The 18,079-nt window shown below is 47.6% G+C and overlaps 1 protein-coding gene across 1 annotated transcript in view; it reads left to right on the top strand.

The window, feature by feature from the left end:
• MAGI1 (membrane associated guanylate kinase, WW and PDZ domain containing 1) overlaps window positions 1–18,079 on the top strand; it is a gene marked incomplete at its 5' end in the record, with an annotated part of 96,052 nt that overhangs the window by 36,063 nt on the left and 41,910 nt on the right. The window contains 2 exons of the mRNA XM_082487900.1: window positions 3,160–3,342; window positions 4,430–5,050. Of these exons, the coding sequence (XP_082344026.1) occupies window positions 3,160–3,342; window positions 4,430–5,050 (804 nt within the window). The remainder of the gene's footprint in view (window positions 1–3,159; window positions 3,343–4,429; window positions 5,051–18,079) is intronic.

Below are 18,079 nucleotides of genomic sequence, written 5' to 3'. Positions count from 1 at the left end.
GCAGAGTTTCAAGTTAAAGTAGTTCAGGAGAGCTGGAAACTGGTCAGCGTATTTGGGAGCTGTGACGTGCCTGGGTTGTCGGCACTGTTTGGCAGGACCTTGGTTTTGGGGAGCTTGGGGGGTGTCTTGGTTGCATTTGTGACATCTGAGCAGCCAGATTCTGCTGTCGCCAGGGATGAGTCTGGCTTGCAGCTGTATGGGTTTTCCTTTTTGTGTGCTTTGAATCCAAATGAAAGTTTGCGGGGGTAGGAGCTGGGGGGAACACCAGAAGAGGGAGATCCTCTGCCATTTGGGGAGCTTTGCAAAGCCAGCAGGCCGCCATGCTGAACCTGACTTTCTGTGGTGACAGAGGGCAAAGAGGCACAAGCGCCTTGGCCACATGTTAGGGGCAAATTTACATCAGGTTTCTGAAAAATCGGAGTTGAATCTCCCCTGGGAAGCTCTGCGTGAGGAGGGAATGATAATAGGTCCGTATATTATGGACCTACTTCAAAGTTGCACATGTGTACAAATACTTTGGGCTATTAAAGCTTTATTTATTAGTGTCAATAGTCTGTGTATAGCCGACTGCTCCCAGGCCAGTCGCTTGTCTTAAATAACTGACCAGACAGGACATGAATCGTTCCCGAATTTGCAGCGTGAGCTGAAACATTGCCAGATCAGGATGCCGGCGAGGGCAGAGAGTTCCACTTGTACCTGTTGCGGTACGAGTGCTCTCTGGTTACGAGTGGGTGTAAGTAGCCTTCATCTTCGGCTACATCTCCGTTGCGTGGGAAGCGAACGGCATCGCCGCGCTCTGCGGGACCCGGAGGCCGGGGAAGGTGAGAGAGGGGGAATCTGGCCGGAGCGCATCGTCCTGAGGGAGCTGGGAGCTCTGTCGGGGGGAGGCTGGCCCCGGGAGCTGGGATGTACTCCCGTGCTCCACAGGTCAGCCGTGGTCTCCGAAGGTGAGCCCGGGGAGGGTACTGCTGCCCCGGGCTGCCTTTCCTGCCCCGAAGAGCCAGGGAGTGCTCTCCGCTGCAGGTGGCGGCAGATCATCCCTTCCAAAGCAGATGTGTGGAATTTAACAGCATCCGAAGCCCCCAGCGCATTCCTGAGGGGTATTAGAGTACGTTAATCTGCACTCGCGGCAAGGGAAAACACGGAGGGTCTGGGGTGGTACCCTGAGCAGCGGGTAGCTGGGGGAAGGCATCTATCAGAGCGCCCCATCACAGCTGGTCTTCCTCGGGGAAGACATCTGTGAGTGCCACCTCTGCCTTTCGCACTGTCAGGCTGAAGCCGGGGCTGCCCAAGCGCCCACGCGTGGCAACGCAAAGGACCTGTCACGCAGGGGACGACGGACGTTAAGCAGCCTCCCGCGGAAATCCACCCGCTCCCGACTGCCAGCCGCGACATTTTGCAGTGACGTTACAGGAGGGCGTTAGCCTGTCTCAGCACCACTCTGAGTGCCGTGTCCTGCTCCCCGCTGAGGACTCCTTCTCTCTTTCATTCCTTTCTCTTCCTTTCTCAGTGCTGCTCCCTCTTCTCCCACTCCCCGTTCGCAGCAGCTGTTTCCAGCTTCCCTGTCCCCCTGCCCTATGCCCAGAGGTTCCCGTCTCTCCCACTGATGGCACTGCTGGTGGGGATGTGGGCGCAAGGACCCCTCCTTGTGCCCCTGGTGCCGCTCTCCCAGCTGGGGTTTTGTAGATAGGCTCATTTAAAATGTGATCCCCTCCCCAAAGCTGTAGGCGGGACGGAGCCTGTGGTTAGTCCGGGGCAAGTTCACCCGGTATTTGTAGGCAGACGCCAGCAAGCTGTGCTTGTTCTGCTTGTCTTCTGAACCAGAAATCATCACAGGACCAAGCCCCGCTGCCTCTCGGCCCCGTTTGTCACCTGAGATGTTGGGTCGCACTTTGATAGTGAGGGCTTTTTTGCAGGTTGGGGTCTGAGCAGAGCATCTGCCCACAGTGCGCAGGATTACCGGGTTCCTCTGCGACCCTTCAAAGGCAGAAGACTGCAGGTCCTCACACTGCCCCCTCATGAATAATCTTCAAATATACTTGTGGGTTTTTTTTTTTCCCAGTCAAAGGCTTACAAGTCTCGAATCCCCTCAGTCTCCCTCAAGGTCTCCTTTCTAAACAGAGGCCCACGGCAATGCCGCCGAAGTTTTTGAAAGTCCGCCAGCTCTCCTGGCTGGATACACGCTGCTGATCCCGGAGCTGTCACCAGAGGGCTTAGCCGCATGGTCTTTTCCCCTCCAAGCGTTAAAAACAATTAAAAGTGCAAAGGTGTTTAGTTTTGGCACTGTCAAGTACAGCAACTGTGATTCCTTTCGTGAGCCTGTGCAACACGCTTCGCCAGGATGCGCTTTTGTCTTTGGAGCACCTTGTTCCCTCTTAATCGCGCTCCCGGAGAGCATTAGCAGCCCTCCAGCACAGCCGCTCCGGTCCCAGGCCGCTCTTTGATCCCTACTTCACAACGGCAGTGTTTCATCCGCAACAGGCACGGAGCAGAAAGGGAAAGAGAAAAGACTTCAAACCCTGTCTGAAGAACAACATCGGTGCCCTCCTCCCCTTTTTCACCCGGGGAGGTCACAGGGTGGTAGCGATGGAGGGGGGGGGGGAGGATGGACAGGTTATGCTGAAGGGTTATGCAGTGTTTTGGCAGAGCTCAGAAGTTGCTGTTTGCTTGGTGGGTTGGGAGAAGGCCGAGTGATGCTAAACAGAGCGATACTCCTTTCTGCAGAAGCTCTCGCTGCAGACTCCATCCGCAGGAGGCGTTTGTGCTCCCCCTGTGCCACCCTTCCTGGGACGGATGTCAGCGCCTCAGGACAGAGAAAAGACGCATACGCCTAAGCCAGCGTTGCCAGCTTTAATACATTCCGTCCCTTAAACCAGCACGTTTTCCCCTTTGTAGCCTTGAGGCTTTGGTGTGCACAACCACAGCTAACAAAGCGCCAGGAACTGGGGGTTTCGCTCACTCTTTTTGCTGTGTGATTGGATCCAAGGAGGCGGGTGGAGTGCGATGAGGTGAGGGGATGCTGGAGTGAAGTTCGGTCCCGTCCCAGCCCACCGCTGTGTTTGTCCGTGTGCTTGTTAGAGCGGGGAGGGGCAGGGGAAAACCAGATCAAACGCTCTTGCCTGCCTGTTTATAGATTTTTTTTCCAACCTTCCTACACAGGAAAACCTTTTTTTACACGAAACCCTTCTGAGTTGAAAGGGAAGTTCATCCACACCAAGCTAAGGAAAAGCAGCAGGGGTTTCGGCTTCACCGTCGTTGGAGGGGATGAGCCGGATGAATTCCTCCAAATCAAAAGTTTGGTGCTTGATGGCCCCGCGGCGCTGGATGGCAAAATGGAAACAGGTACCCATGCTTTGAATCAAAATCACCCCCACAACTTTGGTTTATGTTTTTACAGCTGCCTTTACGTGCAATTCATAAAGGACTGTAGTCCTCATCCCCTTTTCGGGGAAAGGCATTCAGCTTTCCCGTCGGCGAGCCGGGAAGTGAGATACATTGAGGGACATGTTCAAAATCTTACAGCGAGGCGCTTCACCGGCTGGAATTGCACCCCAGGTGTCAAAAAGAGCCGGGGCTCCGCCAGCTCCTGCGCTCCCCGCGCTGACCTGCGGAGAGGAGGCAGCAGTTATGGGGTCCCGCGGCAGGCTGCGGGCTCCGGCTCCCGCCTGTGGCAGTGGCTGTGGGGGTTTCGTAGGGCTGCATCACTGGGTGCTTGTGTACCTGCCGCGCTGCTCCCCTCGTCTCCCAGGCTACTCCCAGGGAATGGGCAGAGGAGTGGGCTGGTTTGCATCTGCCTGTGCGGCGGCTCCAAAAGCCAGCTTGTTTTGGCGGAGATCAGGCCCAGCACGATGAAATCCTGTTGGGATTCACCTGAGGTCACAACTCCTCGCGTGCAGGTGGAGCATCGCAGCGCTACACCTCCCTGTGTCGCAGCCCCAGTGTTAAAAAATTAATCATTACTTAATCGATCCCTAGATTTCAAGCCGAAGCGTGTCTGAGACATGACATGTGGCACCGTTATTTGAGCAGTTGGCATTTGAGAGCCTTCTGTTACAGCTCTCGTGTGCTCTCGGTTTTGTTTCTATCGTATGTCAGTGTGTAACAGGGAGAGCCGGGCTTCGAAATAACTGTTAAATGGGCCATATCCCGTCATTTGAATTTATTAATTTTTTTGCATGAGCCAATTCCATTTTCGCTTTCAAAAAGGTTGATGTGCATAAAGGCTTTATGCAGTGAACCCATTGTGTAGAGATAGTTCTCGATTGTCCGAGTGTCACCGCTCCTTTTCCTGGCAAAGGTACTGAAATGCTGCTGTCTACCTGTGAGCGGCACCTGTGGGCGCTGCGGATCAGCTCGCAGGCGCTAGTCCGCACCTTCCCGGGGCGCACAAAGCCTCTGTGTTTGCTATATCTGTCTGTGTCCTCCGCAGGGGACGTCATAGTCAGCGTGAACGATACCTGTGTGCTGGGGCACACTCACGCTCAAGTTGTGAAAATCTTCCAGTCCATCCCCATCGGTGCCAGCGTGGACCTCGAACTGTGCCGAGGCTATCCCCTGCCCTTCGATCCCGACGATCCCAACACGAGCCTGGTTACGTCTGTGGCAATTTTGGACAAAGAGCCGATCATTGTGAACGGGCAGGAAAATTACGACTCCCCGGCGAGCCACAGTAGTAAAACAGGGAAAGTAAATGGCACAAAGGAAGCGAGACCCAGCAGCCCGGCTGAGGTCTCCTCCAACGGACCCCACGGTTACCCCAGTGACACGGTCTCTTTGGCGTCTTCGATAGCAACACAGCCTGAACTCATAACTGTGCATATAGTGAAAGGGCCTATGGGCTTTGGGTTTACTATAGCAGACAGTCCCGGTGGGGGCGGCCAAAGAGTGAAACAGATCGTGGACAGCCCGCGGTGCCGCGGCCTGAAGGAGGGCGATCTTATAGTCGAAGTCAACAAGAAGAATGTGCAGAGCCTCACTCACAACCAGGTGGTGGATATGCTGATTGAATGTCCTAAGGGAAGTGAAGTCACGTTGCTGGTGCAGCGAGGAGGTGAGTCCTCAAAACTGCTTTAAAATATTCCCTCTTGAAATTTAAAAGAAATGCATGTCGTGAAAGACCTGCTCTCCTAAGCTTCTCTGTAGAAATGGTTTCTGTCTTGAGGTGTAGGAACTGCCCCGAGTTGGCGGTCGCCAGGTCACGTAGATGGTTAAAGTTATTTATGGTTTGATGCTGCGCTGGGGGCAATGTGCAGTTGGCTCCAACGTGCACTGCGCACCTCTCCTGGCCGTGCGCTACAGGGTGGTGTGGTTACACCTTTCCTTACGTAACAAACCCCGATCTCAGGCTTGTAAAAATTAATTTTTTTAAAGCGAACGTGGGCATTTCTTGAGCTGTTCTGGGAGATGGAGGAGGCTGGTAATACATTCTGTAATTTGCAGTGTTCAAAATCAGATATCCAATGACTTTTCACTGTAGAAGGGTTACACTTGGGATACAGTTGGGAGCGAAGGAGAGAATTTAAACTTCTCCAGGTTGTAAGCAATTGGAACTTCTGGACATGTTTATTTGCTGCGCAATTGGGAGCTGAGCTCATTTTTGGTGGCACTGCAGAGAAGCCACCAGCGGGTACAAAACCCACCCTACAGGCGGGACGTCCGCAGCCCACGTGGGAGCATGGGTGGGAGGCAACCTGTCAGCGGGGTCCCTCCATCCACAGGAACTCTTTCCCTGCACCGAGTTAAGTGGAAGGTAGTCCGAGGTAGCACGCTCCACCTCCTGTAACACACTTTCAGTCTGTAGATTAAAATTACTGGAAGGGTTAGTGTAAAGCTCTACGGGAAAGTCCGCGTCAGCTGTTGAGAGCGATGTCAAGAGCGGAGGGGTCAGCTCTCCCTCTCCCCGCTCTGGCGTCGGCAGCGGGGGTCTGAGGGGGACAAAGCCCCGGCCCCGCTCTGCTCCCTCTCCCGTGCAGTGGTTTTTATGGACGGCACGCGCGTCGGTGCTCAGCGCCTCGCAGGGACCGGCACCTGCAGAGACAGTTAAGCTGACAAATCGCAGCCCCCAGCCGGCCCTTGGAGGAGTGTCTGATAGAAGAGCACTGGTCTGATGCCTTTCCTGAAGTGTTTTGGTTGTAGAAAGTGAGCGGCAGAAGCCAGTCTGTATTAACGGGGGACAAGCTGCTTTTGGAATTTGCGGCTCTGGTTTTGTTGTTTTTCAAGACCTGTTTCAAGGAATTGAGGACATTGATTCTGCAATTAATGGCAACTCCGAAAAAAGTACTGCCTATCTTATACTCCTTCCTTTCCAAGTGCTTACTATGTTTTTGTATTTGGATTAAAAAGTAGAGAACAGAATATATTAAGAATTCTCCAATTTTCAAAGTGTGAGTTCCTTAAAGACTTTCAATACTGGAGAGGTTTAAAAAGCGCCCTGTGTTCTCATGATTAATATATGTACTATGGAGAAAATATGGTTGGATGAAAAATAGCAGCTATTATTAATCCTCCTGGAGAGCGCATATATATCTGGTAACACCATACATTAATTATTTGAATTGTGGCTGACATTTAATAATCCTCCTTATGCCTCGAAGGCATAATGAAAAGATTTGATGAGGAAATAAAAGCATAGTTTTAATAACATAGTAAATAGTTCCCTGGAAATCTTGCTGAATCTCTCTCCTCTTCTTTTATTTAATCGAGATACCGGCCACACGTTGAGCGTTTGCTATCACATTCGTAGATAGATACCGTCTCAATCTTGAACTGCCGCCCTCCCTCCTTCGAGGTACTGATGTTTCCATCTGAGCGCAGAGCACTTGCAGTTCCGAATTTCACTCTCTCGTGGTACGGGACTGAGAAACTGTGGTGGCCCTGGATCCACGGTTGCTCACCGAAACGTGTTTTTCTTCGCATCCAGAAGCAAGCTGGACCGAAAGGCGCTCAGGCTGTGGCACAGAAGCCAAGCAGCATACAGACAGCAGTAGTAGCCCCGGAATCAAAACCAGTCGGGTTCGTTACAGCCCGTGAGATGGGGCTTGCTGAAACGCGCCCAGCGCCCGGTGCTGCTGCACGTGGGGCCTTTCTCCCGTAACTCTACCTCGTGTTACCCCCGCCAAGTCTTTTCTCGGAAGTCCCATCCCCAGGCAAGGTGCTGCTCTTTATTTTGATCCGGTTACAGAAATGTATTCGGCTCCGGTGTCTGATAAGCTCCTTTGGGGCTCTCCAAGCGGTTCTTCAGCTTCACTGTCGGTTGTCCTTTCCTCCTCCTCCCTCTGGTGTCCAGAGAAGAAAATGCTGAGACGCTGTCAGGCATCCTTGCGTTAGCCTAACGTTTGCGTTCAGTCGGGCTTTGCGTGAAGCATCCCTGCAACGCTGAGGCTGGTGTGTTCAGAGCTGTCGAAAGGATTTGTCAGCCGTGATTGCTGATCAGGCAGGAAAATATCAGAAAGAGGTGTGCAATATATGGGAAAAGCTCTGCCTGCTCCAAGCTGCTGGTGCGCGCCCAACAACGAGGTTTAATTGTTAAAATGCAAACCCACGGCTGCTGAGAGCAGCCTGTAAAATATTTACTGTATTCGGCTGAGGCACAGGCTGGCGGGAGCAGGCGAGCCCTGCCTCGCCTGTGGGTGAGGATCAGAAGGGTGACGGCAGGCAGCAGGGAGCTGGAGTGCCCCCTCGGTGTGCTCGGCTGCGCCCGTGTCATCTGAAAGTCATTTGCAGGACTGCGAGATCGGGGCAGGGGGATAGATGCGTTGGGAGAGGGAGAATGTCACGTCACTGAGATTTTGCTTTCCGGAGGGCCCCGTAGAAAACTTGCCTTGTCCGTGTTCTGATTTAATTTTTTATTTTCCCCTTCCTTCTCCCCTCTCTAAGCCTTCATTAGGTTGTTGCCGTTGTTTTCCGATTTCACCTATGCCTAGCGCTGGATAAAACTCACCGAGCGTATCTCATGGCTCGGACTTCAGCACTCGAGGGGTTCGGGAAGGCTGAGCTCCGAGCGGAGGCAGGGCGCAGAGGAGCTAATGGGGCTGTACGCGAGACCAGACGGGAAAAGCTGCTTTTGCTTAGCAAAATGAACGGACAGAGCGGACAAAATTATTTTCTCTAACTGTTAGGTAGGAGAGACAGGAGATACTCAAACCGAAGAGAGATCTTGGCTGAAGAACAAGTGGATGTTGTTTGGCCGTGAGTAATTTGAACTGTAAGTAAGAAGAAAGTGCCAAACCATTAGAGCCTGTAAGTCAAAGTGGAGGAGGCGAAAAGCCTGCGCTGCCTGAAGGTGAAGTCAGCGTGTTTGAAGGGGATATGGCAATGGTGCCTGCAAGAGCAGAGGAGACACTTGGTAACCCAGCAGGACCACTGAAGGGCTGGGTGCCTGAAAATAAACCAGCGCTACTGCTTACAAAATGCAGAATTAAGCGTGTGGTTTTGTCCCTGCGCTGCACAATGTGATTACACTTTTCAGTTATTTTAAAGAATTCTTGTTAATAAGGCCACAAAAGGCACACCTTTATTTTGAATATTTGTAGCTGAAAAGGTTCTTTTAACCTTGTGCGTACAAAGTACATAAAGTACTTTTCTCAAAATACAGAAGCAAAGGAGGTCATAATATTTGCCACTTGAAATCCATTTGTCACTGAAGTCTTGTCTACGCACAGTAATCGACTGAAATAAGCAATTCTCAAATACCTCTCCATTCTGCACAGATTCTATTCATAACAAAAGCAACATTTTGTCAGAATAATTTCCCTGCCTCCCAAGGGACTTTTATTCCTGGGAGTTGTGTCTGTGCTGGGACAGGTCGGGGGCTGTTTCAGAACAGGTTATTCTGCAAAAGTACTGCGCTGTATTTTTGGGGGTCACTAAGATCTAACATTTGTTTCAATGAGAACAATCGTGTGTCATATTGATGTATTTTGTGAATTACCTCAGATTAAAGAGAATTATTTTTCTCCTTCTCCCCCCCCCTCCCCCCCCCCTTTTTGTAAGGTCAGTCTTCAGTTCAGGTCATCCAAAAATACTGTGATTGGTTTGTGTTCAGGTACACGAATTAAGCTGAGCAGTTTTCCTGCAGGTTTGAATGGACAGTTTCCCTTCAAAGCTTTCGTGGTTAGTGCTCACCGGCATCTTTATTTGCTGGAAGGTTGAAAATAGCATAAACCTTGAGCCTGATCTGTGTAATCCCCTCGAAGATGCGTTCCCACTCTGCTCCAGATCAAAGTAGAGGCATGCAGGTGAAATGTCACTCACACGTCATCTGCAAATCAGCGGAGTTTCTAATAGCTTTCCCTAGTGCCAAATTCACATTAAACTGGGGAATGGAAGTCAGTCTTTTCAGAAATATGTGATATATATGCTGGACTTTCAAAACTCAATGTATTTTGTGGGAAGAAGAACCTATGCAACATCTCCCTCTCTAAATGCCCATCAGTGGGCACCTTACCTCCGTGTAAAAGCGAAGTCCATAGTAAATTCCCTCTTCGTGGTTCAATTGAACGGAAGGTGTTTGTGGGGAGAGGTGAGGTGGGTGGAAGCGGGGAGAGGCCTGTGTGGATAGTCCCGCTCCTTTGGTCCTTGACTCAGTGGTCTTAAGAAGGTCCTTGTGATACCTACAACTACAACAAAGATTTGCAGCAATGGAAGAAAATTTCAAAGCTGTAAAGCAATAAACCTATGAAGTCTCCTTAGCTAGATGGACCTCCCCTTGCTGTTCTGGCGATGCTCTTGGCATGTGAGGGTAAGGAACCTCCACCACTTCCCACAGAGAGAAGTTAACTCCTCCTCCTTGCGCTGAAAGCACATGCTGGAGTCAGCTGCTCTGGACTATAAATGCTCTTTCTGCAGCCTAAAATGGAGGGACGTTTGTTTTGGATTTTTTTTTTTCTCTCTATTTACCTCGTGTCCACGCTATTGAAACATCACGTAGTAATACAAAGAGACGTGTCTCTTTCCTTCTGCTGCTCGCTGCAGCTTCAGGCTCCCCCCAGCCAGGGGAGAGAGAGTTACAAGATCCTTTAGACACAGTGGGAAAACTTTACAAACAATATATCATAACAGTATGTCATAATCGCAAGCACATTATAACGGTAAGATTGATATCAGATTGCTGTTGAAGGTCTAGAGCGTCAAAATGCGGTGCTGGGGCATACCTGAGCGGTGGCATTGAGCATTAAATGTCTGAGCTGAGAGAAACCCGTTACCGCTGCTGCTTTCAGAGGACACCTCCTCGCTACTCCATCCTTTCTGCCTCACCACAAACACCTATCAGTCTGAATCTCAGAAGCTAAAATATTGTCTTCGTACTTGTTTATCAAGATCGTCGCCCCGCATGGAAATGACATTTTCCCTTCCTGTCCTTACCAGAAGGGTTAGAAATGGATCATTTAGTGGTAAGAGCCCAAAAAAAAAAAAAAAAAAAAAAAGCGCAGTATCTCACAGTGTTGGAATTAGAGCTCCTTTTCAGCTGCTATCCCTAATGATGTAAAACCATGGTAATTAGAGCTGCAATCAGCTATTCAGTGCAGACTTGAACTCTTTTGAACAAGGCACTCACTCCTGTTTGCCCTTTAGGCTTGCAGCGAAGAGCGAGTTGAAAGTCGTGCCACTTAAGCGTCTAGCTGCCAGGGAAGTTCCAACTGCCTTAGCCGCTGCTGAATTAGAGAAAAAGTGAGTCCAAACTGCATTTAGGACAAAACTCACAACCTGGGAATCATCTGACCGTTACCACAGAGCGTGTTTGCCTGTGCCAAAGCTTCTGGAAAGGGAAGAAAAGTTCGCTATTTCCAGCGCGTTTTTCAGTTCCTGGTACAGAGGGAGCAGAGCACGATACTGGGGTCTTTGTCCTGTGCTTGGATCCATAGGAACTCCTGTGGAAATCCGACTTGCTGAGCACAGAGCTGCTGGTACGGACCATCCTGCGTGCCACCTTCGTGGCTGGGTTTCCTACCCTGCTCCCCAGCCCACCACCTTGTGGCAGCTGCTCCCCTGACGCGAAGCGGGAGCAGATCTAATTCCTCTCTGCCACGTGGTCTGCTCAACTGACCTCTACGTTTTTTGAAAATCAAATTTCAAGTCGCCCCTTACCTTCTGTCAACGGCCACCAGCTACTAAAACCCCCAGTACCTGCTGCTCAGGTATCTCCCATCAAACCTGCTGGTTGAATCTCAGCAATTTGTCGCTCAGTATAAGTTATTTTGAGCTGTACACTGAAAAATGCCCGATATTGTAGTGCAAATGGTACCATCCAGAAATAACAGACGGGGGAATGTTTTTGATAGCTTATAGGCACCCGCCATTAATAAATTTTATTTAAAAAATCGGAATCATATTATGCTTAAAGAAATATATGTCCATGTGTAATGCCAAGATTTTTTTTTTTCAAGTTCATTACTTTGTGTTCCAGAATTATGGATTTCCTCATTAAATTGGGAATCTCATTGGGCATTTAAAAATCTGTCTTCAGTTGTTTTGTACTGCCTGGGAATAAGGGAATCACACTAGTAAAGTTTTTAAGTGGGTCTACAAACTGCATTAAAAATTAAATTAAGGTTTTTTAAATGTTTTGCGAAGTTACCTTTCCGTTTTCTGAAAATAGGCGATCCTAGTAAAAATACATTGCTGAAACACTCATTCAATACGATTTTATCACAAGCTGCCTCATATCCATGAGTTATGTGCAGGGAAGGAGCAGATCCAGAGGAACCTTTGGTTGGGAGTAGTTGCATCTTTTTTCCCAAACCACCAAGTCACTCTCTGTTGTTCTCTTCTCTTCTCTCTGTTAAGTGGAATTATATTCTAACAGTGCCAAAAAAGCTGATGAGACTTTAAAGCAAGTTTAAAGCAAGTTTGATGTCACATTTACTATTCTCTTACAGCCTTATTCTGATTAGGGACTAGTATATCAAGGAGCAGATATAAAAATCAGTTGAAGTCAGGAAAAGATGAAATAAAGGAAATGTTACACATTTTGAGATCTTTAATAAGAAGTTTGAAGTTCATACCCCGTATTAGAATTGCTTATGTGCGTGTATTTCAATCCCCCGTGCAAGTTAATTTTCCTCTAAACAGCTCTGGAGCAGTAGATACGCCTTTTTGGGGCAACGCTGGGTATTGTTATGCAGCACCATACACTGATCGCTGGTAATTGGTTTTGTAAAGCAAGCTAGCAGGAACTTGTTTTCTCTTTGTGATAAAAATAAGCCGAACTTAACATTTAAAATCAGGTCGTCTTATAAATAATGTAATATTTTGGGATTACGCAGTGTTTTTCTCCTTCAAAGTGCTTTACAGGTGTTAATCGCAGTGACATTAGTCGTTTGTTTTTGATGATCTGAATTGGCAAGGCGTGGGATAGCTGTGCTTACCAAAAACGTGAAGGGGGAAATTTCTGGGGCTGCTGAAGTCCATGGCAAGGCTCCCATTAGACTCCAGGAGGCAGCAGGGTTTCGCCAAGGTTTTGGATGCCGACAAATGCCCGCAGCCACAAAGAGTAATTGTCGGTAGCTTGTTCAGACACCAGATAGTTTGATGTGCGTTACTAATGTTCATACAAATAGCGCATTTGCGGGAACTAATTAATTAGCATTACCAGGTCGTGCCGGAGTTTCTCAATGCAAGGCATCCGGTTGAAATAGTAAGCGACAAATTAAAATACCAACCTCAAAAAGCCCAAGCGCTTACAAATCCTACATTAAGCTCCCCGAATTCCAGATATAAAAATACCGCATCAGAGTGCTCTCTGTCTTTTTACTTCGAGCCTCTAGTGCTCATATTCGATTGCCTTTTCCAAGCCCCGGGAGGCTGAGAAGCTCCAAACAAAGCACGTTGTCGTATGAGCACCTGACTCCAAAACCAACGGCTTTGTAATATTACAGTTCTGGTAGTAAAGGCAAACCGGCACTGATGGTATGTGGACGTTTCATCGCCTGCAGAATTTCCAGCTCTTGCTGGTGTGACGCATGCAAAGCGCTGGCACTAATCTGTTAGTCGTTTCGGGCACAAGTGTCTTCCCCTCAGCCACCCTTCATTAACTCCATTTGCACTGATTCTCTTCTAAAAATGAGTAAGCAAATGAAGAGATGCCTGTGCAATCTGCTTTTTGGGTCAGCATTAGTTTTACATCGACTGCCCTGCATTTCTGTGGCAGCGCAGCCTATCTGTGCTATGGTGGTGTCCCCCAGATGTGTGTGTCATCTGAGCTCCAGAGTCACTTGGAAGGGTAAAACAGGGCACCACAGCTGCTGATTCATTGCTTGGCATTGTGTTACGCATTTTACATTCGTTTGAAGGGCTGAGATGCTGTCCTGACGTTCTGAGATATTTCGCCAAGCGTGCTTTAAGGCCAGGAGGAAACCCGTACTTTAATTATGAAGGAGTATTCATATATATTATGAAGGAATAATGTATTTGGAATAACGAAACAATTTGAGCTTGGCGTGATCTCGCGTGCTGGCAGCGCAGTCGTGGTGGTGCGCGCGTTACGCGCACGGCTGCCTTTCTGCGGCAGGGAATCCCGATCCGCTTTAAAATCGGTAAGAAAACCAAAGCGTTGGCTGAATGCTGGAAGAAAAAAATTGTCTGAAATCTTCCCATCAGGATGTTTTGTTGCATGAACCACCTTACCTTGCAGAAAGCAGTAGGCTCTTAGATGAGAACAGAACAGGAGGAACAGGAGGTTGCTTAGGAGAGCTCTGAAATTCTTCCTAAAGGCTTTTTTTTCCTCCCTACCTTGAGGTTTTCAAAGTTGGCTCCACCCCCCACCCACCCCCCCCCCCCCTTATGTTTTGATTTGGTTTTGGTATTAAATGCTGAAGTGGTATAAGTGGAGCAACTCAAACCCACACAATGTTGTTTTATATCAAACGTGATGTGATGTAACACAAGGTGGCACAGCAGAACCTAATACCGTGCATTAGATAAGGCAGATTTAGCTGGAGATGTGCCTCCCACATCTTCATCGGGATTTGCACTGCAGGAAATGGAGCGGACTTGGAGCTGTGCGGCGGGAGGGGGGGGTTTGTTCCACCCAGTTTTTCCTCCGACCCTTAACGTACCGCCCGTGTGGCATTTTGCTGTGCGTGTACTTGTCAAGAACCGGTTTTTATCAGCCACGTTGCAGGTGGGTGCGGTGGCTGCCGCCCTGATTTGGCATTATAATAACCAGTCATAACAGATTTAATGAGGTATCAGAAATCCAATAAAGGTCTTTGTTTAGTGCTGTAATTAAATACATTTGGAGAGTCGTTAAAAGCAATGGCAGGTGGGCAAAACTGAGGAAGAAGGATGGCTTTGTAATGGACTAGTCAATGGTTTTGTTCTGAGACGGATTGTTTTTAAATAGGTATCCTCCTGTCCCTAAGTCTCTATTCTGAATTTATTTTTTTTCCCATTCTGCACTGGGATTTTATGTTTATTCATTTTTATGTGTTTGTTTTTTTTTTTTTTTCTTGGTCAGGTGGACTTATTTTTCTGACAGCGATTGGGATCTATTGGGACTATACCAGCTTTAAAACCTTGCTAAAGCAGTGTCTTCTGTGCCAGAAGACCTGCAATGTGCCATGAGTTGGACTTGAGGAGTTGGCGGGGTTTGTAGACCGCACAGATTTGGTAGAGGAGGCCGAGCTTCAGGGGGGCAGCACAGCTGGCTGAGGGCGCTGGGGCAGGTGAGGGCCCCGTGGTTACGGGACACAGGAGGTAACGCTGGTAGGCATGTGGCCGGTGAACACCAGTCCCCAGGAGGTTTGACTCCATCCTTATCATTAAGGGTTAGTTTCTGAGATGCACAGTTACACACTTGTAGGTATATTGAGTTAGTGATCTTTTTTTTTTATAGAAAACTGTATTTTAACTCAAGTGAATTCATGTTTTTTGAAAACATCTGCAAATCCATTGTCCTCTAGTGAAGATTTTCTGCCTTAGTGTGCCATGTGTGCCTTCAGCCCCAGGGCTGAAGCATTCTATAAATATTAATTTATTATTAAGGGATGTTATTTATTAATAGCCACATCAAACTAATGCCAAGAGGGCCCTATTTGTAGGTGTCCCCTTTGTACCAGCTGCTCTCCAAATACGAAATACGGGAATCTGCCATAAGCCACGCGGGTTTGAGCGTGTGGATTTACACCTTGTAACAGCGCGGTGATAAGCCTGAAGACAAACACTCTCACTGAGCGGGGTAAATCCAGATGTGACAATAGCAAAATACGGTTTCTCCGTAAATCCGGAGACAATAGCAAAATACGGTTTCTCCTCAGCTGAGGAGAGGGCCTTCGGGACAGGACATCTTCAAAATTGCAGCACGCCCAAGAAATTGTGAGGTGTGCTCTAGAAATAACGTTTGCAAGTCACGGATTTTGTGAGCTTGTGGAAAAAGGGTCGGTGCCTTCATGCGTATCCACACGTGCACGCTTGGGTATATGAAAAAATAATATGTGTAATTCATGTGTACACACATAAACATATTTATGTAAAAAGAACATGGGGGGGATTCTAATTACTTTCCAGTTCTGGCGTTTACCTTCTCAGATTTGTGAGGTTTCAGAAATTCAATGTCTATGTACATGTTTGTTTAAATATTAACAGAGATTTTCGTCTAAGCATATGAGTCCAACAGCTCGAGCTTTAGGAAAAACTCTTCATTTAATGAGTTCCGAACTAAAAAATAAAAACTGCTGACATGCTTTCATCCATTGGTTAGATGGGAAATTGTCACGCTAATTCTCAATCTCTTTATTATCTTACTGTCTTGGCATTTCCATATGTATCTTAGTACATAGTTAAATTTATATTTTTGTTGTGATTGAATAGTATTTCATTAGCCCATATCTTCTTTGTCACTTCTAAAATCCATTCTGGTTTGAGATGTTGAAAACACGACCGAGACTTCAATTCCGAGGCATTGTTTAGCATCCTGACCAAGAATGAGTAATTGAGGCTAATACAATTTAACATCTTTAGAGCACCTAGAACTGAAATTCTTGTTAATGGCAATAATATAGTATGCCTCATTATGGTTTTTTTTGCCAGTGCCAGTGGGTTAATAATGCCCGAGATAGTCTCTTGACAACATCGCTTTCTTAACATTAACATTGAACATTAGCATTATGAACGTGGCATTTTTCACTGTATTTGGTAGTTACCAAACATGATTTATGGCAGGGCTGTATTCCTGCAGTGTAAATTATTCTCTCGCTTAAAACTTGTTTCGCGTAGCTCCTTTTTTTTTTCGCTAGTGCAGGGGCACTCTTGTTATGCAAACCACCACGACGAGCAGAAAAGTTGGGCAGGGGCAAGGGAGGGGTTGTCTTCTCGACGGTTCTCCTCATGCCTGTGTGCAGGCTTGCCTCTCTTGCGGCAAATTATTCTGGTACGTTTTCTTGTTCTTTCTCCAGTCTGGAAAACGTCAAATTATATCTATTTATTTTAGATAGTATTTGTCTTTATTAGAAGTTCTTCCACAATGGATTATAGAGAATCAAGGGGATTGCGTTGTCACCACCAACCTCCCCTCCCCTCTCCCCTGGCAGCGCTAATGGCCATTAGCGTTAATTATTTAGAGTTCCTTGTTTTGCGCACAGAAAGCAGTGATCGATGTGCAATGCCAGGTAAATGGTTGGGTACCCCTCATCTTTCGAAGTGTCTGTTTTCTTCAATACAGCCTTTGGGTTTTATTCAGCACGGTGTAAGCAGCACTATTTAGAAAGCTCATTAATTATTTTTTTTTTCCCAGGCAGGAACATTTTCTCTGTAAACGTTAACCTTGTGACACACCCTCAAATGATTCTTTTCCTGTGTTTTTATTCATCTCCTGCTAATTTTCAGCTGTTGAGCATTCTCAGCTGCAGACCATGTAACGGCAAAACCAAGTGGGTGACCTTTGTGCCGAGGCTCACCTACGGCTTTTTTGGCTGTTGGCTATGGATGATCCACTGGGTGTCCCGATGGGAAGTGTTAAGCAGTCACGGGAAGTGAAAATTTAGACACAGTTGTTCTTTCGTTTCATGTGCAAAAACACCCCAAAACTGAAATATGTTGCAGTAGCCACAGACACTGTAAGCAATAAATAAGATGGCTTCTAGACTGGCTTCTAGAAATTTCAAGCGCCTTTGTAGTAGGGATGGATTGCGCAAACCTGTACTGAATCCTTCCCACTTTAGCTGAAATCCCATTGAAATATATACCTTTTTTTTTTGTGGTGGAGGGAGAAGTGTTCACACGCACCAGCCTTCCCATAACCCAGCTGGTGGGATGGGTTGACTGAATGACTCCTGTGGTTCCTAGAGATAGGTCTACCTTAAGACTCAACTTTTTGATTGTTTTTGATCCACTGCCTCTAAAACACAGGTGTGTCTGATGTCCATCTAGGTAATTCTTGAGCATTTGTCACCTTCTGAGCTCACGCCAGAGTCAGGTCCAGGCTATGGTGTGGATTTGTAGTCACAGGCTGCATTCTGCATGTGCTCCGCAAAACAGACTGTCCTGTGTGTCATGGTGTTTCCTTGTTACTTTACTTGCATAAAGACGAAAGATTTGAGAAAACGTTCCGGTAAAAATTGAAGACCACTGTAAGTTAGAAACAGCGACACTTGGGGTCGTGGTTTTGTGCCATGGGTTATTCCCTGAACATACACGTCGAAGGGAGGGTGGGGGAACTTACCCAGCTCCAAAAGTTTTACCCCACAAGGCCGCAAAATTAACCCGTGCCCAATGATATGCAATAACCTGGGCTGTGGCCTTACTTCATGGACCGCATCGCTCACAACGTAGTACCGTGTCACGCAACAGAAATACTGCTCCTGATGGGTAATGGCGTTAAGAGTGCTGAAGTCATGGTACAAAACTTGCTTAACGATTTGCATTTTTTCCCCAATGTTACAAAATGTAGTTGAGCAGATGGATGCAGCCAGCTGTACGTGGAGCTTTAGGGAGTACTGGGGAGAAAAGAGAGAGGTTTTTGTTAAGATAAATGTAATAATCTCTGTGATAATTAGTTTAATTTAGATGCCTGCATCTGACTCATTTTTGACTAACCTTGTATGAAGCCTTTCTTGCCTCGCTGACGAGCCTGTGAATTTAGTTT

Source organism: Vanellus vanellus (assembly GCF_965231255.1).
Source record: "Vanellus vanellus genome assembly, chromosome: 9".
Classification (NCBI taxonomy): domain Eukaryota; kingdom Metazoa; phylum Chordata; class Aves; order Charadriiformes; family Charadriidae; genus Vanellus; species Vanellus vanellus.
This window is presented reverse-complemented; position numbering and strand designations above follow the sequence as displayed.